Genomic DNA, 27,730 nt, shown 5'->3' with positions numbered 1-27,730 from the left:
AGGAGGGCGCCTGCCCCACGCTATACCGGGGCTCGGCACCCCAGCCTTCCACGCAGCCAGTGGGCACTAGGTACCGGGTGCTTCTTGCAGCTCACGGGATGGCTGGCAGCAGGCCCTGCGAATTGGCTGTTGCACTGCTCTGGCAGAACGGTGGTCAGGGCACGTGGAGCTCTGTGGTCACAGGGCGGGAGTGGGTGCCAAGGCAGAGGACATCCAGGGTGTGAGGATGAGGGCATTGTGTGGTGCCACCCAGCATGGCCCTGTGACGGGGCTGCGTGGGCTGCCAAGGAGGCAGCGTGACCTGGGCAGTGTGCGGGTGCAGGAGCGGGGCTGGCAAGTCTGTTCTGGGCCGCGGGCTATCGGTACCGACAAGCCAGCGCATTCACATTCTTCACCACATAGAAGCTCATGGTCAGCGGGGGGATGACCAGGGTACGGCCGGCCCGCAGAGGGCGAGGCTTCAACTCAGGGAGGGTCCCATCGTCCACCATGGCCAGTGGCTGCCCGTTGAGCTGGACCAACCTGTGGGACCAAGAGAGGGTCAGGGCAGTGACATTCAGGATGGGGCAGTTGTGGCAACCCCAGCCAGTGGCATCGCACTTACTTGGAGTGGAGCCCGTCCTTGCCGTAGGGCTGCAGCAGGTACTGGTGGACGATCTTATCCCGCAGCGTCCCTGCCAGCTTTATTTTCTTCCGGGAGCGATGCAGGTTGATGATGTAAAGGGTGATGGACCCCCGAACGTAGTTGTGGCTGCAAAGGGGAAAATGGGAGGTGAGGGCTGCATTGCCATGTGCCCTGGGAGCATTGCCTCCAAGGGGGTTGGGGATCTCTGCAAGAACTGGCCTCATGCAGCCATCCAGATGTCACCATCCCAGTTGCCCCTCCACAAGCAGATGCCACCTTTCCATCACAAAGCTTGGCTCTGTCATGACAGCTTTCAACCCCTGCTCCTCGGCCAAGGGTGACAAAACTTAAGAGGGCGCTACAGTGGTGTCCAGAGCAGGGGTGGTGGTCCCAGGACAGCCCCCCCAAACTTGCAAGGAGGAGGCTGAGAACGGAGAGGAACTCTGTGTGTGAGTGGTGTCTGCCCCCGCTACCCCAGGCACCTAACTGACGGGTCCAGACACTGCTCTTCTGTCCCTTCCTAATCAGGCAGCCCCAAACAAAGGCTATAAAGCACTTTGCACCTGTCAGTTACTGGACAAGGTTTCCTACCGAGTTGGAGGCATGTTGAAAGCATCTGGACTGTGTAAAGAAACAGTCTCTCCTCCTCCACAATAGCAACTTGTGTCCGCGGAGGAGGTGGCCGCCCCCCCCGGCTCGCTGGGGTGCTTTCAAAGACCTTATCAGCGAAACAATAACCAGGCCAGGCTCCCCGGCAGCGCGGCCCGGCGGGTAACCCGACCGACCGGGGGCCCCTCGTGTGTAATCCACTCCCTTGATCTCTGCTGCCCGGCCTGCCCGGCGGCCACTTCACCGGTCCCGGACGGCCCCGTTCCCAGGCACGGGCTTGCCACGACTTTCATCGGAGGCATCGCCATTCCTGTGCTCCTTCACTTTGACAGCAGCCAGAGCACCACCCAGGTGAATACCCTGGGAAGCCAAGCTGCCTTGCCAGGCTCCTGCCCCAGCGTGTCCTTGTCGGTCTCCATCTCCTGGGGGTACCGCTTATCCCACCCTGTAGCCCACAGTCTCCCTTGCTCCGCTTACTTGTGGTAGCTGGTGCAGTGGGCATAAATCCGGAGCTTGTCGCGAATGACCCTGCCGGGGCGGGGTTTCCTCTGCAGACCGGCCACGTGGATCGCCAGCACCTTGGGACCAATGAGGCGCTTGTAGAGCAGGGACAGCCAGTAATCCTGGGGGGCAGAGGGGACAGTCAGCAGCACAACAGTCCCCCAACTCACAGAGGGAGCTGGCAGGAGAGGCTGGCTTCCCTGCTTGCAGCCTAGCAAAATTTTGGCTGTTGGGATGAAAATGTTGTGTGCCAGATGTCTGCCTTGGGGTGAGCTTTTTTTTGTGCAGTCCAAACCATAATGGCATCGCTGTTTCCAAGAAAGAGATTAAGAGAGGAATACATGGATACCCTCTAAAGAAGCTCAGCTTTTGGCTGTGTTGCAGAGCATGGGGAGCAGCATGAGTGCCCTCGCACGTTCCCATGGACCCACATGTAGCCATGCTGTGGACCTGTGCACCAGCTCCAGCTGATCCACACAGGAGGGTGATGTCTCTGCAGCAGGCTCTTCCCCCACTCTCTACACAGAGCTGGAGCATAACAGCTTTTCATCTCTGTTAGTGGCACACTGGCTTTTGGGACTGCTGAGGGTGCTCAGCTTCCCAGAGGTATTTTTCACATTTTAAAGCCTCCCATGGAGCATGGAGAAGCCAAGCACTCAAGAAATAGGAAATGTTCAGACCCTACACACATGTGTAAATGATGCAGCCTTAATTACGTCACCACATACTACTTTTTCCCGCAGGGCATGGCCTTGCTCGGCACACAGGATGGACCCCAAGCCCTGGGGAGGGAGGTGAGGCTGTGTGGTGATGGAGGCTGCTGCCTGCAGGGCCCCCCACTCATCCGCTGCAGAGGCTGGGAGGTGTGTGATAAATGAAGCAGGGTTGTGGGAAGGGAAAGGGCAGGCTCAGGCGCTCCCCTGTTGTTCTGCAGGATGGGGCTCTGGCCCCACTGCTGATCCAGGCACACCAGGTGATGCTGGGGAGATGGAGCCTCTCACGCTGCTTCTCTGGGTGCTACCTGTGAGTGCTGAGGCACTATTACACACATGAGCACTTTGGATAAACCCCCTCTGTCCTAGAGGGACCATATATACCAGGGCAATTGGGATGATCTCCCCTCCCTGTTGGGGAGGCACCAGGCAAAAACCCACTGTCCAGATCGGACTGCCAGCTCCATCCTCTCTCCAGCCTAGCTCAGCAAAAGCTAAGCTGTTCCATCAGTGCTTGGCTGGCCTGGCAAAGGAAGATCCAAGCATACCTCCCACTTTCTATGTAAGCTTTTGCCACAATGCTTGAAGAAAAGCCACCTTCTGCTCTCCTCTTGCTGCTCTCAGTCAAAACCATGGGTCTTTGTGCTACACCAGCCTGGTAACTGCTTCCTCTACAAACTCTGGGCCCTGAAGTAGATGTGAGGTTGAAAGGAGAAGCCTGAGGAGGCTCAGCCACAAGGCCATAGCTCCTGGGGAGGATGAGCTGCAGTTGCTCAATGCCACATATATGTGCTGTCCATAAGGCATGTGCCACTGTCCTGACCCTGCTGGCTGGTGGGGCTGCTCTGCAGCCTGGGGATGTCCCTGCCTGCACCACGCTGCAGGGGCTCTGCCAGCCTTCCCCTGCTGTAGGAATCTGTGCTGGCCCATGCTGCCCAGGCTCATGGCAGACAGGAGAAACAGTGCCCGGCACTGCCAGCTCTCTGGTGAGACACTGATTAGTCGGCATCATTAGATGAGTAATTACTTGAATTTACAGCTAGACCAAAGGTGAGCACAGGCTGTAGTGTTTAGTCCCATGGTCATGAGTGAAAAATAAATTAGTTGGTGTCCTGACCTACTTGTCAGCTCAGGTTCTCAGGTCATTCTAGCAGCCCCCTCAGCATTTCCACTGATGAGATGCTGCTTTCACCCACAAGTTATGGGAGTGATAGAGGCCAGACGCTTGGTGTCTGCCCTCAGGATTTCCCTATGGGTCTTGAGTTGTTCTGCAGGGGGCTCTTGATGGTTTTGTCACCATGGGTAATTGGCACAGCAGCTCCAGCCTCCATCTGAGCACCTATCCCTCTGGGCTGTGTGGTCCCCAGTGGTTTGCTGCTTCGACATCAGCATCCCTCCACTCTCAAGGCTCAGCAGCAGCAAAGTTTGTAATGTGGGGGTACGGGGAGTTGCCCAGCCCCATAATCTGCCCCAGTTGTTGCCAAATCTCATATCTTAGCACACACTTATCCCAAGTGTGCTCTGACAAACCCTGCAGAGCCGGGGGTGTTGAGCCCTAGGCTCCTGCCTTGGTGGTCATGGGCAGGGCTGCACCATTCAGTGTCTCCTGGGCTGGGCACAAGGACAAATGCTTGTCTCTCTGGAAAGTGTTGGCTATGTTTTGTGAGCTTCTGATCCAGCTAAGAGTACACAGCTTTTCTGAGAAAAAACGTGCAGATGCTGTGAGATGGGTAAGGCAGTCATCAGTGATGCAGGGTGAGCTGTTCTGCAAAGTGTGAGATGATCACTGCTGAGCATGCAGCATTTTGGCACAGGCAATGCTCCAGTGTAGTGCAGGGACTGTCCTGTCCTTCCACCATCTGCAAGAGGTGAGGGGAGAGCAGTGATTTTATCTCGCCTTGCTGGCAAGACCAGCTCCAAAGTCTCAGTTTTAAGAAGGATGTGAAAATACCAAAGAGAGTTCAAAGGAGGGTGAGAAAAATGACCCGGGCCTGAAAAAGGAGTCATCAGCACCAGTCTCGAGGCACTTGAACTCTTCAGATCACTGCAGGGAAGCACTGAAGACAGCTGCATCTTTTTGCGTCATCACAAGTCCTCTTGTGTTGGGGGCCAAAATCACGTTACTTGCAATAAATTACCAGGACCTGGTGACACCAAGCACTTGGATGATAAATTACACACACATCTAGCATGATGGAAACAAACCTGCTGGGTGAAGGCACTTCCCCCATCTCGGCTGGTGCTCCAGGGCTGCTCCTTCCACTGGCCATGAATGAACTCCAGTCAATATCACACCAGGACTGCTGGGCACCTGCAGCTACTTGCTCCTGTTCAAATGGTGACCAGCTTGGGAAACAGTTGCTCTTGAAACCCAGCTTGGCTGCAAACAGGGTGATTTTTCTGCTTGTCAGTGACCTCTTCCTGGGCCCCTGACAGCAGCTGGCACCCACTCCTATGTGGCAAACCCTGCGCAAGCAACTTCCCCAGGCTGGCAGCACCCACATATCCCTTGCAAAGACACGTGCCTGCCTTCCAGTGTGGAGTCAGACATCCTGTCAGAGGCAGCCCAGGCAATGCCCAGGGAAATGAGTGGCTCCCGTGCAACTGCAGAAAGGATTTGTCTTTTGGAAGGCTCCCATTATGAGGGCTGAGCCAGCAATACAGCTTAGTGGTAGAGGAGGAATAGCAGACAGGAAGCTCCTTTGCTATTAGTCCCATGGGAATCAAGGGAGCTTTCTTGCTTTAATTACTTTGCAGACCCATTAAGCAGTGCTGCAGGTGAGGAGCACCTGAAGGCAGAGCCCTCCTGTGCCCCAAGAGGTCTCCCGTCCTGCCCCTCCTGATTCATGGGCAGGAGGGGCACTTGTCTCAAGTGAGCTCTCAAGTACAGAGGTCAGACCAGCCTCATCTTCTGAGCCCCATGGGGCCAGTGAAGACCTACAAGCTTTCCATTAGACAGGGAAAGCCCAGCGGCTCACACTTGATCTCTTTGCACACTTTACTTCATTGCAGGAGCTTTTGGAGACTTCAGCTTTTGGAAACAAGGCTGATTAGGCAGACCCTTAGGCAGAACTATTAACCAGACCCTCCCACCTCCAGAGCCATCAGGAGGACTGGAGGAGCGTATTCCCACTCTCTCCTAGAGGCAGCAAAGCAGCTTTACAGCCCACCTGAGTTTGTTCAGCTCTGCGCTCATCACGTGTGAGAAGGTGTTTCCATAATCAGAAAACCAGAGTAACAGAGCCGTGGCCCTTCAATCCGCTGGGGGCTGTAACTAGCAAAGGCAGCTGAACTTCAAAGGAGCAAGTTGTGACCCTGTGGTGTACGGCCTCCTCTGGCTGGGGCTGTCGGTGCATGGCTGTATCTCCCTAAGTCACCAGCAGCATCAGCTGCTTAATCTATTCCTCTTCCTCTTGCTTCTTCCATCTTCTGAAGCTGCCCAAGCTCTTCCTCTGTGCCTTGGGCACACTCCAGTTTCAACAGCCTGTGACAGATTGCTCTATTCCTGCACCTTCACCTCCATTTTTCCACAGTCCAAGCAACTGGAAATAAGGGCTGGCTGGTCTGAACATCACAGGAGAGAGCTTTGTTCTTTTATCACTCTGTTGAGCTCAATGTCTTGTTTTTGGCAAAAGCATCTTCCAGAAAATGGTGACTGTGGTTGTGAGGATTTGGAGAGATGGAGAAGCTGCCATTTCCCAGGGAGTCTGTTTCAGGGGTTAAACATCCGCATTATTAATAATCCCACTCCTTATTTTAGGCTTGAATTTGTCTGGCTTCAGCTTCCAACCAGTGGTTCTTGTTCTCTCTTTTTCCAGTACATTAAAGAGAACCTCAGCATCCAAATCTTTCTCCCTGTGGAGTTCCCTACATCCTGTTTGAGCCATAGCAAGTTGCTCCTTCAGCATGGCTGGACTGACGCTGCTTTTAACATTATCCCTGAGTTTTATGTGCTTCTTGGACTGTGGGAGTTCAAGGTTTTCTCACCCAAACCCTGTGCAAGGTCCTGTGACAAGCAGAGGAGGACAGAGCCTCACCCCAAAGGGAACATTTGCTGAAGTCAAAATCATCAGCTTCAGACACTGATGCTCCCCTCATGAGGGATAGGCAAACATGTAACGAGTGATGCTTTTAGCTCCAATTTGCGGGTTGCCATGGTTAGTGCAATCTACTGCCCAAAACGACCAGCTTCAGTGACATGTAGGCACTTTGTGTTCAAGCCAGGATTTGAAGCAAGAGCCACAGGGTGCTGAGCTCTTGCCTTGACTTCAGCTCCTGCTTTGCAATAAGTTCCGAAGCACAGCGTGCAGGGACAGACAGGAGAGTCCCTCTCATCCGAAATAACCTGGTAATGTATGTGCAGTCATGTGCTCGGAAGCAGAGTTCTCAGCCACTGGTGCCAACAGCACTGCAAGCTCTGTCTTTGGGTTGAGTATTAGCCCCTCATCCCACAGCCCCCATGGTCTCCTGGAGCTGTGCCAGCAGCTTAACCTGCCAAGGCTCAGATAAGCACCACGTCTTTCCAGCCTTCAAGCCACTGCACCCTTCGCTCAGCTCCTCTCCCTTGTCTCTTTCTCTTCTGCTCTTCTTCTCCATCCCAGAGGAACCAAACACCAACATTAACACAAAATTCCTGCTATGGGAGCAGCAGCTACAGGAATCACTGCCAGGCACCAGTGGCACTGAGGGGACAGCCTACCCAGGCATTGGGGAAATGGCAAGTGGAAGGGGTCCCTGCCTACTGCCCTTCACAAGCTGGCCCTAGTCAGTGGCCTCCGCCTTCCTGGGGAGCTGAGCAGATGGAGGAACAGATAAACCTCTCCTTTGTCATCACCTCTTCCTAATAGGGTTCAGGCAACGGAGGCTACAGGGAGTGGAGCTGCCAGATCAGAAAGCTTGGAAACCAAATACAACTTTTCTGCTTCCTGTTCTTCCAGAACACCAACCTCTCCTGAGAAGGGTTTAGCTGTCTCACCTCCTGCACAGCCCTGGGATGGCTCTGTCACCAAGGTGGGCAGGTCTGTCACTAGCATAGTGCTTCTGGGAGATTGTGAGCAGTGGCTGTGTCCACCCTCCCAAGACCAAGCCACTGCTGCTGGTCCCAGATGGAGTTTGTCTCTGCTCCACCCTCCAGTGCAGGAGGAGCAACCCAGCTCCAGGTTTACACGTCTTGCAGCTCCAGGGGGTGGGTGCCAGAGCTGCTAGCTGCAGCACAACTTTGACACATTTGAGAGTCCAAGCATATGAACTTCAGAGACCTTTTTTTTGGTGCACCTAAGAGGGAAAGGTGCCTTAACCAAATGTGACAGTGAGCAAGAGTTTAGGTGCTTTAAATCTGTCTCCTTGTTCACAGATAAAATGATCCTCAGAGCTAACTTGGAACTCCTGGAAAGATGAATGCAATGAGAGTGCAGAAAGCAGACAATGCCTCAGTCCTTGAGACACAGTAGAAAGGACGAGGCAGTGGAGGGGATGCCCTGCTTTAGGCACTTGTGCCAAGGCTGGTTGGGAGATTTCTGCAGGGCACCATTTCCACTCTGCCCTTCAGCGGACCATGTTTCAGCTTGACTTCTCGTGCCTTTCCCCCATGCACACCTGAACTGCCTGGGATTTGATCCCTCCCTCCCACGGTCAGAGCGAAAATCCTGTACCAACAGCTCCTGCCAGTCCTTGCCTCTCCCACCCTTCCCCTGTCTGTAGGCACCGCTCCCACCAGAGCTAGTGCTCCAGCGTGCAGGGCAGATGGGGGTGCCATACACCCATGCAGCAGATTTATGATCATCAGGAACAGTTTCCATGTGTGTGTGAGCTCCATTGAACCTGCTCTCCCTCCCTACCCTCTGTCACTCCCATACTTGGGACCATGCCTCTGCCTGCATGACCCTTGGCACCTCTCTGTTAGCAGTCTGAGCCAACCACCCTCTCCTAGATGGTGACCTGAAGCTGAGGGTCCCTGGGAGAGGAACGGCAGCCACAGCTCTGCTCTGGCAGCTCAGACGGCTGTGTGTGCACAGCGCGGTGACTCAGTGCTGGATGTGCAGATGGGCTGGGGCAGCAGCAGAGCTGAATTCCCCTGGCCCCCCGGGGTGGGTATGGGCACAGGTGGGCAAGGACCCAGCCCCCACAGCCCTGGTCAGGTTGGGGCCCCTCTGGTGCAGCACAGGAGTGGGAGAGGCACCGTTCGGGGAGATGGCTGGGACCTCCAGCTGCAATTAGCAGCGCCTCTTGCCAAGCCAGCTCAGCTAACGAGCGCACCAGGGAGTGTGTACGTGCAGTAGGCGGGAGCATGGCTGGGGGGCCCGCTCCCACTCTCCTGGCACCTCACTGGATGGCCCCTTGCCTTTGTGCACCCAGAGACTGGGAGGCCCAACCCATGCCCTGATGGTTGGGACATGTTGGGCAAGCGCCGTTGGTACCAACTTGCCAGCTGCAGCCCAAGCACATAGCTCACACCACGGCTCTGCCCCATGGACCCCAAGAGATTCTATGGATGGTTGCAGCCTGGCACTCAGCTTGTTCACACCAAGGCTTTTGCGAAAGCCCCATGGGGAAGGATACAAATCACTAAGGACAGTATGAGCTCAGGGTCCCCCCTCCTCCAGGACAGACAGTAATACTCTTTCCCACTGAGTTCTCATCACAGTGCCTTTGGGCAAAGCCAAGGAGGTGAAAAATCACCTGCAGCGTCCAAGCATCTGATCACAGCACCATTGGGCAGAGACCTTCACACTGCTGTGATACTTTCTCAAGGACGCCATCAATTCACAGGCAATATCATTATTGTCTTCCACCACCACAGCTCAGCAGGCAGCCCCTGCCGTCGCTTCACCCTGTGATCCCTCTGGGACTCTCTCATGCTGCATATGAACTTTATATGCAGGAAAGAAATTTTAGTGTCTAACTTAGTATCTTACTGTCCAGAGTCTTTAGGGGAAGGTCCAAGGGGAGCCACAGTTATCAGGAAGTGGAAGTCTGGTTTTCAGCTTTGGCTTTTCCGTGGGGCTTATGTTCCTCAAGCCCTACTTAGAAATATGCTCAAGTTTTTTCTCTGCATAGGTAAAACCTTATAGCATTGTACCTTAAGGGAGCAGAAATCACTACCAAGGATGGATAAAAAAAGAGGTGAGTACCATGTGGAAGAGCACTGAAAAAGGTCTTTAACACTCTGTAACAATCTGAAGAGAAATCTTATGCCTGTCTGGGGTGAAATAAATGTATGGCATCCCTCTGGACTGTTTCAGAAAGATATTAAGGAAAGAGAGATAGAGTGTGTAAGCTGCATGTCTGAAATGATCCTAGAGCTACCAAATGCCAGATCAGCATTTCAGAGGCACTGCCCTGTGAAGAGCAAATATTGGTGCTGTTCCTGCCCTCTTTCCCTCCACTCCTCAGTCCCTCACATGTACAGGTGGGTTTAAGTGCAGGCAGACAGACTGATGTACCTGTGAAAGGCTTATTTGAAGGGCTTCTCAAGCACGAGCCCTTATTATTATACAACTGACTGCCCCAATCACTCAGGAAGAAAAAGCACTCTAACCATACATGAAAATGTTGTTTCAAAAATAACAAGACAGTAAAACACTTGAGCTCAGAGAGAGGGTGAATGGGCAATTCTGGCAGCCAGGACGGGCATTCAAGCTGCTCTTCCATGGGCGAAGGACCTGGATGGGGGGCACAAAGGCCATGCCCCTTGCAAAATGCCCCAAAAGCCATAAGTCCCTGCTTAGCTCATGAGTCAGCGTGTGGAAAGCCCAGCAGAGGTGTGACCATCTTCCTAATTTCACCGGGAAGCTGCAGGGCCCCTTGGCCACGCTTCTGCCACCTGAGACCATTTTTGGGGAGTCAGGCTACATTGCACTTGCAAGCCACCACAGTGCAAAGCCAGGGATAGACCTACTTAAACCTCTGCTTTCAAGGTTTCACTACAACCCTGCCCGCAAGCAGCTATTCCCAGGTGCTCTTGCATTTCCCACTGAAACAAAAAGAGATTGGAAGTTTATTTTCAAGCCAAGGCAAGGCTAACCCTCAAAAAGCACAGAGCAAACCCCACCGGGCTGCCCATGTTTACTGCCTGGTGCCTATGCCCAGAGAGCAGACGTGCTCTCTACCCACCTGACGAGCTGGCAACCCTCGCTAGCTCACAGCATAGTCCGCAACAGCTACTGCCACTCTGCTATACATAGAGCTCCTTCCCCTGTACATAAAAAGTCCACTCAGAGCTGCACTCCCATGGGAGAGGAAGAAAGAAACAGAGTGATTTAGAAGCCGAGGCTCCCACTGTGCTGTTCACCAAGTGATCCCTGTTATTTTCATTTCCTGATTCCCCAACATGACACCTTCGCCACATGTTATGAGCTTTCTTATGCTGTCCACTGTAACATATCTTAACAGAGATGGTACTGACGTGGATCCAAGGGATCCAGCTGAAGGACAGGGAGGAGGGCTCGTGTAGCACCAGCACAGTGCTCGTATGGTGACAGACTACAAATCACTTGGGTTTTTATGAGAAGCTCTTTAAGATAGGAATGAAGGGCTGTGTCTGCCTCTCTGCACTGTCCCTGGACCATGCAGAAAACTCTCTCTGGACCATGCAGCTAGCTGGTAGTTAAGGACACTGCTGTAAAAGGTTCAGCTTCAGCTCATCGTCCTGAAACACGCCATCCTTTTATCTAACAAGCAGGCATCAGCAGTGGCAGGGGAAGAGAAGGAGGTGCAAAGACTGCTATGGGGAGCCCAGCCCTGGCTCCCAGTTCCCTGAGGAGCTGCCAGCTGGAGCTGTGATTGATGCTGCGGCGGGTGCAGCCCTTCTCTCAGCAGGCAGCTGCCTCATGCCCAGCCGACGTGCGGAAACCTCTTTGTCCTGGCAGCTAATGAGCAGATTGTATTTCACAGTGCCGCGGCCCCGCGCAGGTACAGCCAGCGGCTTTCATCTCCCTGATAGCTCCCACGGGAAAAGAGCAGCCACCGTCCTGCAGAGCAGGTCATGGCCCGGTCTCGTTGGGCTTTGTGGAGTTCATAGCTTTTGAACCCTTCATTGGTTTGCACCTGCCCGTGGCTCTTTTACAGCACAGGAATGGAGGGAAAGGTTTGGGGAAGTACCACTACAGTTTGTGCAGGAATATGTGGGATCAGCACTGAAGGAGCATGGGAGAGTGAGGAAACAATCATGATGGAGATTGACATCTAACTTATTGGGAGACTTATCTTTAAAACAACAGCAAAATCCAGTTTAAAGACTTTCATTGTGTTTAACAGCCTCAGGTTTATTCCTTTAACTCCTTCCCTGGCTTTAATCCTGTTCCAAACTACATGCCTGCTCCAGCCACTCTGAGGCCACTGCACACTGTGCTGGCAGAGCTGGCCATGGGCCACCCTCTGACCTGCTGTGCTGGGAGAGCCAGAGCCACCCACTGCCCTTGTCCACAGAGCAGGCAGATGTTGGCCTGCACCCGGGAGCAATCCAGGGGGGCCCTGAAGCCTTGGGGAAGGCGGAGATGTGGTTTGGCCAGGGAAATTGGCTCTTCAGAAGAAAGCCATCAAGTGCTTGCTGCAGGCTCAGATTCATTTAAAACAAAGCTTAAAGTCCCCAAGACTTCCCCCAGCCCGGGCCCCCAGATCTGGCAGGTATGCTTGCTGGAAGGCTGCATGTGTGAGCAGACCTAGGTGCTCCACGAGATACCCAGAGCAGCACAGGCAGGGGACCATGCTCTCCTGCTCACTGGTTTGCTCTCCAGAGCCAAACACCATGCCATGCTGGGAGGGTTAGCAGAGACCTTGTGTCTCATCAACACCTCCTGTGTCCACCCCAACGCTCAGGGATGCTGTCACAGGGATGCCATTTTCATCGGCCAAGTAGGTAGAGCTGACTGAGACACAGCTCCCTCAGCCTCTGCTCCCCTGCAGCCACCCGCCAACATCCAAGCACAGCATCAAAGGCAAGTTCAGACTGTCAGAATTGTGCATCTCTCCAACAGGGATCCCCAGCCCGCCAGCAGCGCCTGCTGGGTCATGGACCCATAAATCCCTTAAAGTGCAGATGCAGAGCACCCAGCTGCTCTGCCAGGCACTATGCTTACAAGGCAGCATATTTACTAGCCCCAACGGGAAAAGGAAACCTGCTACTTTTAACAGGGTTTTTCATTATCAGCACCATGTGTTCTGAGAGTTCCCTTCTGCCCAGGTGCTTCTGAAGAGTGAGGGATATTGTGTGGCACTGGTGAGGACTGCTGCTCACTGTCAAGCTAGGAATGCCTTTCACCTTCGTTTCTAGAGATCTGAAATCGAGTGCTGAGGCTCTAGTCTGGCTTCCCCCAGGCCAGCTCAACACTAGAGATCCGATTGTGTGCCCTATGCTATGTGTGATGGTCCTGCCATATATGTCCCTCCAAATCCACAGTCTGCACTGCCCCCTCTCAGTGGCATCCGCCTCCCTCCTGTGCTACCAACCCTGGACACTAGATGAAGTTTCAGAGGTATCGCTCTCCCATCTGCCACCAACATGTTACACTTGACATGAACTAATGTCTTCTATTAACACTGCAAAAAACAGATCTGGAAAATTCATTTTCCAGCAGAGTTCAGAGAGGCCACAAGGAGAGAATTGAGAATCCCCCCAGATGTGCAAGGAGAAGCCAATGCCAGCACAATGCCCCTGGGCAGACCTACCGGCAAGGGGTTAAAGTTCTGGTCCACCAGGTGGTTGTGGCCATGGTCGAGGAAGGAATGCCGCACCACCACGTCGATGCCCTGGCTGGCCAGCAAGCCCAGTGTGTTCAGCCACCTGGGGACAGAGTGAACAGAGTCAGGGCACCATGGAGGGACCACCATGGAGGGATGACCTGGCCCCAGTGGCACAGCCACTCTCATGCATCTGACCTGATGTCTGCTCCAGCACCTGAGCTGAAGCCTTCAGATGGTTTCGTGAGCTGGGTATTAACCAGCTCTCACTATCCTTGCCCTGGAAAACCTGCATGCCCCACTGCAGCCACCTCTGCCTCAGCTGTGCTCAGCTTGCATGTCCCAACACCGCTCCTGAGCCCCTGCATGCATCCCAACATCTCATCCCTGTGCCCAGAGCCCAGGGTGTTCCCACAGCCTGCCAGCACTCTACACCCACTATCCGAGGGGGGCAGACTGGACCTTTGCACCAGCCTGTCTTCTCACAGCCCCTGGGACAGGTCTCCAACCCTTACAGCCCTGGTATCCCACGCATGTCCCTGTGCAAAGCCTGGATAATTTTCCTCCATCTTTTTTGATCATGGCCAGTGCTGAAGATCCGAACTGAGGCTTTGCAGTAGTATGTCCAGGCCATGGGACTGTACCAGTAGACGAGTCCCAGGAGCCAAGAATGGTTGTATCTTCAAAGGAGAGAAAACAGTTTCCAGAGCTGAGCCCTGACATTCCCCCTGAGCCCTCTCTCTGGGCAGGTGCCCTGGGGGTGAATGCATGCAAAGATGAGTGGCTGCAGCCTGAATCAAAAACACAGAGTGGGAGCAGATCCGGGCAATCCCAAACTGCTGAGGCAAGCCTCTTGGGATGCCAGCCCTGGGATGCCACAGCTGGCATTCTTGGATCACACCTCTTGTCCATGCCCATGCCCTGCAGGCATGGTACCAGTGTGGGATTTAGTGTACTTCCCTCCTTACTCTGCTTCTCTGAGTATGCCAGAGGCTGGATCACCTACAGGAAAGCAGGGCTGAGGAGGGGTAGTAGGGATACAGCGGAGAAAATAACAATACCCAGCCTGCCAGGGACTACTAAGGGGGGTTCAGGTGGGCATGGAGCTTGCCCTCTGTCAGCTGCAGTGGCTTTGCAGCACCTGAGCCTGGTGCTGCAGCCCCGCCAGAGTGGGGGTGGCAGTGCCCTGGTGCTGGCAAGCCAGCGTCACTCACAGGAACCCGGCCGCATAGGAATCGGAGAGGTTGTTCATGCCTCCGGCTGAGGTTGTGCCAACACCTTCCAGCCAGATCTTCTTCCCTGGTGTGTACGTGTTCACTACCTGCACAGGAGACAAAAGAAACCAAAGTTGTTCTGGCGCACTTGTGATTTAAAGCCAAGGCATACATTTCCTGTCCTACACCCTAGGAAGACTTATGGAGGCCTTTGGTGATGGTGCTGCTGGGCAGTCAGTGCCTGCCTGGCCCTGGCATGTCACTATGTGTCTTCACCATAGTTTGGTGATGGGAGACTATTCCTCACTCTCTCCTGCCACTGCCACATAGCCACTACCCATCTTCTGGAGCTCTTCCAAACATGCCCTCCCAAATGTGCTCTCATGCTCCCAGTCCCGGACCCTGCTCTTCCCTTATAACCTCCCTATGCACTCCATCCCATATACTGCCCTCCCATGTCACATTAGCTCTGCATATCCCCATGCAAGGTGACTGCAAGTCATGGGGAGCCCCCGAGCTCCAATGGCTCTGCAGTGTGGGAGCACTGGGTTGTGTACTGGAGCTACAAGGAGGAAAGGCAGACACCCAAAGAGAAAGCCGTGGGATTCCTCTGGGCATGGATAGTCGGTCCCGTGGCTGAGCAGGGGCTTCTTTGCCGTCCGAGGGGTCCATGGCACAGGTGGGACATGCAGATCCGAGCATGCTGGGCCACCCCTTACAAGGCTTCAGCCAGCAGTGCAGACACCTGTGAGATGCCAGACGGGACAGCAGGGCTCAGATGGCCAGAGCTGCCCTCTCCTGGCATGAGCAACCTTCTGCACCACGCAACACCCTGTCCTCTCTCTTACAATCCCTCTTCCCCAGGCTGGGTGACAAACTTCTGCGACCAGATGTCTGCGAACCCAGAGGCCCCAGGAATGCTCTGCGCAGCCTGATGGATCCTGCCCCATTAGTGAGGAGCGCTGGAATGTGCTGGATGGACTGGGATCCCTCAAAGATGTTAAATACGCCAGCTCTAGGCTGCCTCCCACTCACAGCCTGTGAGAGTCGACAACCCTGACTGAAGCCCCAGAGGTGTTGGCATCCTGCCTGTAATTATCTAAGCCCGCCACCTTCCCCGGTCGGAGAGGAAGCAATAAAACAGGGAAGTGGACAAGTCCAGCTGCTCTAATCAGCCCCGGCAGGATGCACGGACTCAGAGCCAAGCTGGAGGCTATTAGCACCCAGTGCTGTGCTTTTGCTCAGCCACACTGGCATTCCCAGGAGAACCCTTCCCCAGCCCTGCCCTGTGCAGAGCCAATTCTGCCTCGTGGGTATGAGGGTTCCCTCAACCTGCATCAAGGGCAGCTCCTTCCTGCTTCTGGTCTGGGGATGGATGGGGTCCCACTCCCTTCCCAGCAGGTTCCTGACCTGCAGCAGAGGTGGGACACATGCCACCACTTTTCATGTGGCATTATACTCTCAGAGGAAGCAGGGTCAGCTGATGTCTCTCACTTGCCCCACAAAGATCCCACTGACCACCCTGCCATGCCTCCCAAAAGCAGGAGGATCATCCACATACATGGATGATTCCCAGCTTGTGCCAGAGGACTCAGAAAGCAGCTCCTCTCCTCCAGCTTTGCTGCGCCGACCCTCTCATCCCCTTTCCCAGGGCCTCTTTCAGTTGTTTACTCATTCTATGGTTTCTCCCTGCAGGAATTACAACAGTGAGACATTGTGGTGAGTGGTATGATTTGAAAACCTAGACAAGACAGATGGACGGACACCTCCTCTAGTCCCTAAAGCCTTTCCCACTCACTAGGTGTTCCTTATTTCTTCCAGGACTGACAGCTGAGCGTGTCAGTCACAGCTCTGGCCCCCATATCAGCCGAAGCAGGGAGACCCTGAAAAGCCCTTGTCACCTATCCCAATGTTAGAGATGTGAGCTGGGTCCCCTGGACCAGTGGGGAAAGGAGCGCTCACTGGCCAGTCAGATCTATAGACTCTGACACCATATGTCAGCAACAGCTGGGTTTTATGACACAGTCAAAACATGATCATCAGGGAAAAAATACAGTTGTTCATAATGGTCATGAATCTCCACTAGTGAGAGTCACTCTGGGAATGCAACTGTCACTGCTTTGCAAGCAACATTTTCAGGCACTGTGAACAAGTGGGGCAAGATATGGCAGTAGGAGACCCCTCCTGAGCAAGCTGGGCACCGGCGGTGCTTGGGATGGTTTGGTACTGCCTGACTGCTCACTCATCCCCTTGTCCCGGGGAGCCAGTTTCAGAGAACACCCTCATTATATGCTGTTCCCTTCAGGAACAGACAGATGGGACACTCAAGCCAGTCAGCTGCCTTAGCAGGGCTTTGCATGCTGTCTCTGCCCCTGCCCTGTGCTTCCAGCCTGTATCCCAGCACACCTGCACAGCCCATGCTGTGCTGCAGCACGTGGCCGCTTCCCTCACAACCTGCCACACATCCCACCCTGGGGCCAGGCATTGTGCTGCCTGGTCTTTCCCCCCATCCCTGCATGAGGGCTGTCTGCATTTTGGCTGGGAGCACAGCCACCCCAGCAGCCATCCTCCATCCTCCATCCCCACCCCACACCAGCTCCCCTGGTAGTGCATCAGTGCTGAGCCCTGTACCTGACTGTGAGCTGTGCCATGGCCAGGCACCACAGGCACAGTGTCCCCTCACCCCTGCAGACCCTTTCCACTCACGTACTTTCTGGATTTTCCTGATCTGGTCAGAGAGTGTGTCTAACAGGCGTGTTTTCAGGAAGTCCGTCACTTTGGCCACCCGACCATCAATGTAGTAACTGGAAGGAAAATAAAAAGATGAGGATCAGACAGCTGGGAGTAGCTCTGCCCCAAAACCATGCCCTCCTTTCCTGCTGCTGTACCACACCAAGAAGCCTCCTTTGCTCTGGGGGAGTCTCTGCTTGCACCCTGTCCTGCCCTGGCCCTTCAGCCCTGCCTGTGTCTGGCAGATGCTTCAGTATCCAGAACAAGGCATGAGGTGGACGCACCCTAAATGCTGAGCATCCTGCACTGCAGGAATCATGGAAAGTTTTGCAATTTCTTAACTTTTGCTGGTGAAATTCTGGGAGCAGAATGCCAAAGGCTGGGAGCAAAATGCCACCTGCAAAGGCTTTGCAGCCCCCTCACACCATCTGCACCTTTCTTGCTTGCTCTTCCAGCAAAATCTGCAACTGATTCCTCCACTCAAGAAATGTTGTGGCTGTTACCTGCAGAGGAAATCCTGCTCTCACAGAAATACCTTCTGGCCTGGGAATGCCAGGGAGCGTTTCCCATACATGGGGATTATTCCTGCTCTCCATGTGCTTGCTTACATAAAGCATAGCTATAGTGCTGCCCATCTCTATGTGAATCATCTAAGTGTGAGTGGAAGGCTTTGGAATGCCTCAATACTGCCTCCTGGCTCCAGGCCATAAGGTGAAGCAATCTGTCCCAGAGCGCACTTACCCTGTGGCTAGAGGTAATCCCAACCTGCTCCTTCTGAAGAAGTGTCTTGGGCTGTCATCTCTGCCCCATGCAAGCAGCAGTGGCAGGTTTTGCACATATCCCAGAGGCTCCTCCCAGCCTTGTGGGTACCCCAGGATGCCTGCTACAGCGTGCACTGGCACACCCCCCGGAATGATGCTTTAGCTGATAAATAGGTTTTGCAAGAGAAGCTTTCTGAACCTTCTCCCAGTTCTGCAGTGTGCATCAGCTGCTCAACACAGCTAGCCCCAGAGCATGTCAGAGCCATGTTGGGGGGATGGAGGGTTCCAGGAATTACAGCACCTGTGACTGTGCTGGTGGGGCTCAGTCATTGCCTCCCATCTCTCACTGGAGCTACATCCACTCGGAATTCACCAGTTACACAGACCCTTTTCCTTCTCTGCAGACCTCAGTGCAGCCATGAGTGTTAGGATACGTAATGGGCTAAAGATCTGGGGTCTGAAGAAAAGTGAATTCACCTTTCCAGGGCTGCTTTCTCCATAACAGGCATCTCATCTGCAATGGTGAGCAGCTGTAGCAGTCGTAGTGGCTCCTTCACTTGGGTGCTGGAATGCAGGAGCATCCCAAAGGATGCTGTGGGCTAACTCAGCCTCAGCCAGAGCACCTGGCACATGTGCAACATGCACAAGTGCTCAGAGAGGATTTTTATGTCTCGCTGCTCCAAGTCACTAACTGTCCCAGAGCAGAATTGCATTACAGGCTCAACTTGCAAATGCATTAAACAAGAAGAACCTCCCCTGTCAACCCTCCCCCAGGTGTGCGGTCCCAGCTGCATCCCCAGAGAAGTACAGAAACATGCCAGGCACATGCCAACACTGTGTAACCGGGGAAGGAGGCAAGAGCATATCTGTATGTCCTTGGTGACTGAAAGGTGCTAAGGGCAGATATTAACTCCAGGGAGGATTTAGGAAGCGTTCAAAATAATTTTGATCACTTACACACAATTGAACCACTGGCTGCCGGGAGGAAAGCAGATCTGTGAGCAGCAGGCAGTGGTGGGGTTTACACAGATTACTTTTTAAGACAAAATTACAAAGCAGTGGACTCTGGGGAAGGCAGATGTTTGGATTTTAGCACGGTACTTAAAAACAGAACAGAAACTATTTTTCAGACTGCTGTGGACTAAAAACCCCATCACCTGGGCCAAAAACTGGCTGAAAGGCAATAAAAGGGTTGCATTGACAGGTAAAAGATGGAGTTAGAGTTACCTCAGTTTGTGTATGACCTGTCCAATACATCAGGCTTTGTGCAGGGTTTAGCTTGTCAGCACAAGCCAATATGGTCTTGGAGACCAGGATAAACCCCTTGGAGAGTAAAGACAGTCCTATACCTCCTCATTACTTCATTCAAGCACAAGGTGTTCTCTGACCTACAGCTCCACTGCCAAGGGGAGAGGACCAGGAACAGCCCCAGAGGTGCCTCTGCCCTCCAGGGGACCACATGGAGGCAGCCTGGGAAGGTGCTGCTGTGCTGAGCACAGCCCAGACCCTACAGGGATCAGAAATACCTGGGGATAGTGCCACGGTCACATTCTTTTGACAGCTTCATTAACAATGCAGAGAAACAGAGACTGGTAGAGGCATGAAGGGCAGAAGTAAACCTGCTTCAGTCTCAGGAAATCTTGGTGGCCTATCTCCTGGGAGAGTGAGGAGGGGAACACCTCTGCTTCACGTATTTAAGCAGATCATGAAGGCAATTACAAACTTCAGTAAGATGGCAAGGATCTCTTGCAGATCTGCCTGGTGAGTTCTTGGTCACCAACAGGTACTTTCAATCTCCTCAAACTGGGGAAGAGGGAAGATGGCATCAGTTGCACATGGCTTGCAAGGAAGAGAGAGGAACTGAGGACTGCAGCGATACCTGGCTATTCAGGAATGGGTGAGCTGTTTCCAGCTGTAGGCTTCAGATCGTTGAGATGAGGGCACATCCTTTTGGAAACCTTAACCATCAGTAAAGGCAGTATACCAATCCACAAAATGCAAACAACTGTCAGGCCTTTAAAGCAGGAGAAGAGCTCATTAGGCGTGGATTATTCCCAGGAGCAAAGACTGCAGCTTTGCTGATATTTACAATGACTCAGTGCACTTGACTTAAAAAAAACACCCCTAAAACAGTCACAAACTCTTCAACCTCCAAAAAAGCCAGCAGCAGCTGCAGAGAGCTCCAGTGCTGACAAGTACCTCCCCAGGCAGCCAAGATGAGCCAGCCCCAGGGGTCACGGTATCCACAAGCTCCTCTCCTGGTCCGGCAAGGTCTGAGTGCCAAAGGACATGAATGGACACATCCTTCCCAGCACAGGCAGGAGTCTCTGGCAGCTGAGGCTCTGCAGAGGCAGAGGACATGTAGCTCATGGAAAATCTATTCATCTCCAACACAGGCTGACAGACCTGTCAGTGGTCTGGGTACGGTGCAGCACCAGAATTGGCCCCAAAGCCTAGGAGACATCAGCATGCTCACCATGGGCACTGGCTATGCTGCACACAACTCCCCAGTGACTCCCAGAGAAGGACTGTGTCAGGCAGCAGGGCAGGGCATGTGGGCGATTCTGGGGCTGGCTACATGTCTCTGTCCTCTCACCTCCAGGTCTTGTGCTGCATTTAAAATGGTTTTCTGGAAAGATCTACAGTTTGCTGCATGGGACCAAAAAGCATTGCCCCGCATATAATGAAGGCAGTGCACTGATTCTTGGGCAGCTGGTTTCATTTACTTTCTCCTTCATTTTAAAGAGAAACCTTTGCCCCTATTATCTGACCTCTTCTTCTGTTGCAGTTAATTACATTAAAGCCCACTTCCCAAAGCTCAGGAATTTCCGGATCTACTTTGTTGCTTGCTGCTACAGGGAGAGTCTGCTAGGAATTAGAGCACCTGCCTGCTGGGGTCGCTAAGGAGGGAGGATCCCCACCTTTGGCATGACACCCTGCAGCCACTACAGCTGTGAAAATGAGACACCTCTGCTGACAGATGGCCCTGATCCATGAACATCTTCGCAAGGAGAGGGCAGAACCCCCATACGCAGCACAGGACATGGGGCTGCCCCACTGCTCCCACTGGAGAGGAGAGGCAGAATGCGCCAGTCAACTAGTAAGTGCACTGATGAAGAAAGACTGGGGGCTGCTCTCTGGTCCAAAGGCACAACTCACAGTCATGCCTTTCTCTGCCCCCGGACAACATCCCTTTGCCTCTCCTACCACTGGGAGCCAACCCTGGCCCATGCCATCTGCCCAGTCATGCTCTGGCACTGCCTGGGACTGTGCTGGTGGCCCAGGCCATGATGCTGCCAGGGGCCGTTCCCTCCATCAGACAGTGAAGAGGATGAAAGTCCAGTGGGCAAAGCTGTGGCCTGACCAGGTTTATTTACAGGTGGAGATGAGTCAGGAATTCCTTCATCCAGCTCCTTCCTCCAGGCACAACCTCTGAAGACACTGCACTCTGAGCTCCCAACAGGCTGATGTGAGCCCATATATATACCCTTGGTATATGCATTGGTGTGTGTGCACACGCTGGGCAACTGGAACCTTTGGGAAATCTGCCCTATGCTACTGCCTGTGAGCATCTCCATCTGCATGTTCAACATGACTAAGTCAGAAGTCACCCAAACCAAGCCAGCCAAAAGCATTTTAAGCAACATCTCACACATGCCTGTGTGTCTGGCATTTCTGATTTGCCACATAGGGCAAGTGACTTTCTATCTTGGAAGAAAACATGGCATTCTCAAAGAAGCCACAGGAACAGATGTCCACTGACTTTGAAGGTGCAAATATTTGCTTTGCCTGTAAGTAGTAGGCATTTGTGCTTCAGAGGCAGCATTGCATAAGGATTTACCCATTAAATATGCCAAACCCAGAGTTCTGTGCAAGACTTCAAATGGAAAACCAGTTGTATGGACTGAGGGAGTATGCTCAGGGCGGAGCTGCAGCTTTAAGTGGGCAATGAGTCTTCATCATGTGTGAGGACACCAGCGCAGAGCAAAGAGATGGCTGTGGGGAGGATTCTGAGCAGTGGAAACCCACATCCAAACGTTGAGGGGGTCTGCAGTTACTCATAATCAAACATAACAAACGAAATCACCAGTGAAATGACAAAACTCTTGGAGCCACTGTCACAACCTCCTCTAGTGTAATTCCCTGAGCACTTCGAAGCTATTCACACACCCCTCTACAGCAACGCTTTACTTCTGAAGGAAGGCACATATGCTCAGTTACTTATCTAAGTGAAACCATATTCAGAAAGGCTGGTGAGGCTGCTTATTTCCACCCAGTGTCTCTTTTCTGTCAGATATATTTCAGATAGATTCTATTTTCACACAGAGAACAGGGATCCCTGCAATATATTCCCTTCTCAATTCCCTTTCTGGATGCAGCACAGACTATTCAAAGGAATAACAGATTTGACAAATTTATAACCAATATCCCAGGAGAATGTTACGGTTTGGAACCAAAATATTCATACTTGAAGTTAGACAGCAGTTTAGTTTCCTGCTAATAATTTTCTTCTTGGATACAAAGGAACTTGTTTTGTTTTGTTTTGCTGTTTGGAGCAGAGGGATGAGACACTGTTTTGACATTTATTCATAAACAGTACAGAAGCCCAGCTCGAAGCTGTGGCTATTGCCAGTCCACACAATCGCATACGGGTGCAATCTCCAGAGCTGCAAACCCTGGCTGGGGGAGAAGCGGCTCCTATGCTGCAGTGGAAATGGGTAGCAGGCAGCAGCTCATCTCTGCCGACCCTCGTGGGGAGCTGCACCAGTCCTCCTGCTCACAGGTTGCTGCTTCAGCGTGGCTGCTCAGCACCAGAGCCTATCAGCACTTCCCACTGATCCTATGAGAAAAGGTTTCAAAGCAGCCGTGCAGGCAGATTCCCTGCACACCAGATGAAACTCCACATCTGAAGCCTGGAAGTTTGTTCCTTTAACTCATCCAAGGGCTTGGCCCAGTGATCAAGTCTCATTGCAGAAAAAAATTCCTGGACTAAGTAAATGCGATCAGCACATCGTGTAATCATGAAAAGCAAACTCCCAGCAGAGAGATAGATCATCATTGCACAGCATGAGCCTGTAAGTAACACAAATTCTGCTCAAAATCCTCTGCTACCCCACTGTTCCCATTGCAGCAAGCTGCTGCTGCCTGGCAGGAAAGCTCGAGGAGCTAAACACCCAAGCAAGCAACATCAAGGCAAGCCAAGCTCCAGGAATGGGACTTACTGGGTGCTGGTCATGCCTGAGGCTATAAACCACCCTGAGATGCCAACAGATGCTTCTACAGGAGCCTCCAAGGTTAACACACTGACACGCAGACCATGGGTGCACTTTCAAGAAAACCTCATATCTTAAAACCCACCAAGCTCTATTTAAGAGCAGGTCTCCAAAAGGCCTTTACAAGAGGTGGACTTTACAAACTCTGCTGCTGCACTTCAGCAAGGCAACCCGAGCACCCCATGAAGGGTCACTGTGAAGAACCAGCTTGGGTGGGCAGCACACACAAGCACAACTTGGACCTGAGACCCTGGCTCCCATGCTCAAGGCCAGTGTCCTGCATAGGAAGTTTAACCCAGCATGGCAGCAATTCAGTTTTTCTGAGAACAGGGTGGTCTCACCACAGTTTTTTTGGTCCAGTGAATCCTTGTCCCTGAAATGTGTCCGAGGCAGGAAAGAGTCCTGCCTGCCCCACAGACACTTTTGCTATCAGTTTCGGTGGTCAATGCTGTGCTTGCACACTGCCTCATCTTCGCACTGACATTTGCACTCCCCCTGCAGAGAGTCACAGCCTGCTGGGGACCCTACCTCTGGCCACAGCATGTAAATTGGGGCAGGTAGAAATAAGAGGAGGAAAGAGATATTTACGAATTTTCCCTCAAATAAGAAAACCTTTTCCTCTACTTTGTGCTTGTTATATCCGAGCTACAGCTCAGAGTTTTGATCTTCTGAAGTGCAGCACTTGTAAGAAACAGAAGGAAAGTCAGGTATAAGCATCTCTCTGTCAGCCCCAGCTGGGCCAGGATCTTCATCCCCTTTCCATTGATATTTGCTCCTGGGGCTCCACCTGCAGTGTAGGACACAGCTGTGTGTCTGTGGACACCCTTACAAAACAGAAAGGGGACTGGGGCATTATATATGAACACTGGACTGAGCTGAGTCTCCCTCCTCTGGATCAACCAGTTTAGCTTCATGCCAGCAGGCATGAGGAGACAGTGATTGGGGTGAATGGAAAAGGGCTTTCAGATAGTCCCATGCATCTGTCACATGTGGCTTTTGCCTTCCTGTTTTCCCTACTCAGGCCACCCTCAGAGCTGCCTGCCCTCCTAGCCGCCTCCAGGGACTTGGCAGTCCAGTGCAGAGCCCTGTTTCCAGCGATCTGGCAAGCCAGGCATGCAGGCAGTGTGTTTTTAGCCTGTGTCTCAACTGCAGAGGTAAAGATTAACACATCCACTCCTGTAACTGTTTGAGAGGCTCGAGAAGGAAGGGCAGAGCCTCTTTCACCTATTTAAATGCAGCAGAAGAACAGAGGAGGTGGCCGTAGCACATCTGCCCCCTTTGACACCCAGAGAGGGCATGAGCTCTGTCCTCAGCATCTGCAATCACTACACTTAGTGTTGGAAAGTAGAAGGAATGGTGAATACCTACTGTTGCCAGGTAACAGCATCCACTGTGCCTCCAGCCACTTTCATGAACCTATGAGAAACAGAGGAGGAAACAACATAAGCCCAGTGTTGTCACAGGGGAAATCCTTAAAAAAACCAATGCCCATCCTACATGACGGGATACAAAAGATGGCAACTGCACCCACAAATACTTTCTAATGAAGCCTTTGTGTTCTTGAACGGAAGGAATAAATTCTACTTAATACAAATGCTTGTAGCAAGCACAGCAGAGAACAACAGAGTGAAACCCAACTTGCAGCCGAGCTCTGGGCATCATTTTGGGGCAGGTAGAGAGAGCTTTCAGACAGCATTTCAGGAACAAGACCTTGAGGCATGTACTAAGTTCTATGACTTTAACAACTCTCAATAGCAATTAAAGAAGAAGTTTTAAATGTCCATCTTAAAAGCAGATACTTCTTCCCCTAAAGTGTCTTTAAGCTGAGGAGATATTTGCCTGGATTAAAGCAAGGACTGGAAAAATGGACTAAAATGGAAACAAAACCCAGCAAAGCTATTAGATGCAAAAGTGCCACCTCCAGCTCAAGAAACTCCTGAGTTCTGGAGGAAGGGAGCAACAGCTGGACAAATACTGCTAAATGCTTTCCTTTTTTTTGACTCTTTCTTTGGCATTGGCTATTAGCAAACTGATGGGATTCTGACCTGGGTGCACTTTTGGTTTGTCCCATTCCTATAACTGATGACAGCACTTCAATGGACAAAGCTAAAGTGAGTTATTATCTAGGTATTAGTCTCCTGATGGCTTCTGACTCGACTATCTTTAAGAAATACCCATCTTCCAGACATCTATTTGAGTCAGACTTGAGGCTACACAAGTATACCTGCTTACACTGCTCATCCCAAAACCAAGGCAATTCCTAATCTTGGGGACCATATGTAACCTCTGCAGCAGGAGCCTGTAGCTGCAGGGGTGCCTCCCTGGCTCCCTAGTCCAGCAATCCAAACTGCACCTCAGGAAACTGCAGCTCCCACGATGAAGCTCAATCAGTTCTTATATTCTTATGTTTAGGGGCACAGATTTGAGAACACATAAAGGCACACACTGACTGGACAGGCACGTTTTCTGTGCACGAGTGCAACGTGAACTGCATGGCTAATGATTTTGGAAGTGACAGCGTGCACACATGACAGGAGACATTTGCTTGAGCAAGTGAATATGCTGAGAAAGGAAATGATGCTGTATTTTCTTGGGCTGCATCTGATGCACGAGGATCCTGGGAACACAGCAGGAATGTCACTGCTGTCTTGACTCCACAGTACACAGGGATGAGTGGTGTTTGGTCCAGTGACCCCAACTTCCCCAGGAAAGCCCCATGACCAAGGGTGAGGAAGGAAAGGGAAGGTTTGTGAGGAGAGATGAGACCTTCTGTCAGACTAGTTGTCATGGCAGGGACAAGCAGCAGCTTTTCGGCACACGAGCCTCTAATCAGGTCTGAGGAGCAAGCAAGCTTCAGGCTAAATATAGCTTGGAAACAATCATTCTGACTTTAAATTAATGACGATGGTCAATTATAGACTGGGACAAAAGGGCAGCTGAACCCTGTGGAGCATAAGAGGATGCTGGCAAAGGAAGCAATAATAAATCCCTGCAGCCAGAGAGGGAAGAGATACAATTAGAAATGGAAAAACAATAACGTAAACTCCTGTAGCACTGATGCATCCCCAATTCTGCTGCCTAGCAGTGCTGTGAGCTCAGTTCTCAGGCTCTGTAAAAGATGTAAAAGCCTCTCTGAAATGCTTTTACATCTCTCTTGAGGGTCAGGCCCGGAAAATTAGTGGCAGGGCGATGCTTTGGGGACAGTTCCTCTGCAGCTGAGCAGGGCAAGGAGACCAGCTGAACCAGCCCTAGTGCGGCCATAGGGAGATGTGTGAGCTTCCCACAACTCACACTGGGCACCTGGCAAAAAGGGGATTTTGCAAATATTGCTCTGGAGAGGCTGCTGTTGTATAAAACAAAGTCTGCAGAAATATGCCAAAAGAGTCAAAAAACCCAACTCCCAGGTTTTAAATGCTCTGTACAGAGACTGCTGCCTAAAATGTAAGATAGGAAATGTACAAGAGTGAAATAATGAACTCTAAACTGAAATTATGAACACAATTTATATTGGATTTGAAAATCAATATTTTGCAATTGGGTTTGATGATTAGCCCAACTTGCTTTCTAAACTCAAATGCTTTACATTCTGGCTGAAAATAAACCATCCTGGACTTTATTAAATGGTCTCTTTTTATTGAAATTTTTGTAAGATGAAGTTCAAAACTTCCTGATAAATCTTCAAGTCCTGCTTTAGAGATGGAGTTGTTCCTGGAGCACCCCAGATGACTTGGGTAATGGTCTCTACTCTCCAAAGGGAACCTAGAGCAGCTCAGCAGCCAAAAAGTGGTACTGCAGGAACAAGAGATGAAAGCCTAGGGCTGGTGGAGATGCAGTAAAGTACAGGTATCTGAATATCCTCGTTTTAGGAATACAGATTTAACTAATCCCTTTATTCCTCTAGCACCTGTGCTGCTCCATCCACGGATTTTGAGGCCAGTGAAGATCCATACGGTCAAAATGACCAGTGCTAAGACATTTTTATCTGGGACTTCCTGGACTGTGTAATTTCCATGTGTGCAGCACAGAGCAGGCAGCGTGAACCAGACGCTTCCGGGAGAGCTCAGATCCCTGCACATGTGCTGCACAGATGGGCTGGGCTGGCACAGTAAATCTGCCATTTTCCTGCACATTGGGCTCTCCCTCTGAGCACCAATCGACCCTGCAGCGCATGTGCAGTAAATCCCTCCCAGGATCCGTGGGACAAGCTCAGCCCATGCTGTGCAGGAGATAGGGGCAAATGCTGTAGCAATGCCCTGTAATTCAGATGGGTGGCAGCCCCAGGTCTTGCCTGGCTGGATTTTCACATATCAGAAATCTGGATACGTGTGAAAGTCTTCAAAAACAGTCCTCAGAATCTGCTGGGGCAGCATCTCTAGGTGGGAAAGCAGAACACATCAGAGGCACATGGAGGAATAGGAGCTTTGAGTAGGGTGTTTGTGATACTGAGGATGAGAGAAAGTCACTGAGCTTGATAATGGCTTCTAATTCACAGAAGCTAGGTTTAGATTAGATATTAGGAAGAAATTCTTCACTGTGAGTGTGGTAAGGCACTGGAGCAGGTTGCCCAGAGAAGCTGCGGATACCCCATCCCTGGAAGTGTTACAGGCCAGGGTGGATGGGACCCTGG

The 27,730-nt window shown here is 52.0% G+C and overlaps 1 protein-coding gene across 1 annotated transcript in view; it reads right to left on the bottom strand.

Moving 5' to 3' along the window:
* Positions 1–54: 54 nt before the first annotated feature.
* HPSE2 (heparanase 2 (inactive)) overlaps positions 55–27,730 on the bottom strand; it is a 108,444-nt gene continuing 80,768 nt past the window's right edge. Inside the window, exons 6-12 of the mRNA XM_029958564.1 lie at positions 24,472–24,519; positions 17,050–17,143; positions 14,340–14,446; positions 13,114–13,228; positions 1,712–1,857; positions 605–751; positions 55–522 (exon numbers count right to left, since the gene is read on the bottom strand). Of these exons, the coding sequence (XP_029814424.1) occupies positions 357–522; positions 605–751; positions 1,712–1,857; positions 13,114–13,228; positions 14,340–14,446; positions 17,050–17,143; positions 24,472–24,519 (823 nt within the window). The 3' untranslated portion in view covers positions 55–356. The remainder of the gene's footprint in view (positions 523–604; positions 752–1,711; positions 1,858–13,113; positions 13,229–14,339; positions 14,447–17,049; positions 17,144–24,471; positions 24,520–27,730) is intronic.

The sequence above is a fragment of the Manacus vitellinus genome, unplaced genomic scaffold (assembly GCF_001715985.3).
Source record: "Manacus vitellinus isolate BGI_N305 unplaced genomic scaffold, ASM171598v3 scaffold_15_pilon, whole genome shotgun sequence".
In the NCBI taxonomy this organism is placed as follows: Eukaryota; Metazoa; Chordata; class Aves; order Passeriformes; family Pipridae; genus Manacus; species Manacus vitellinus.
This window is presented reverse-complemented; position numbering and strand designations above follow the sequence as displayed.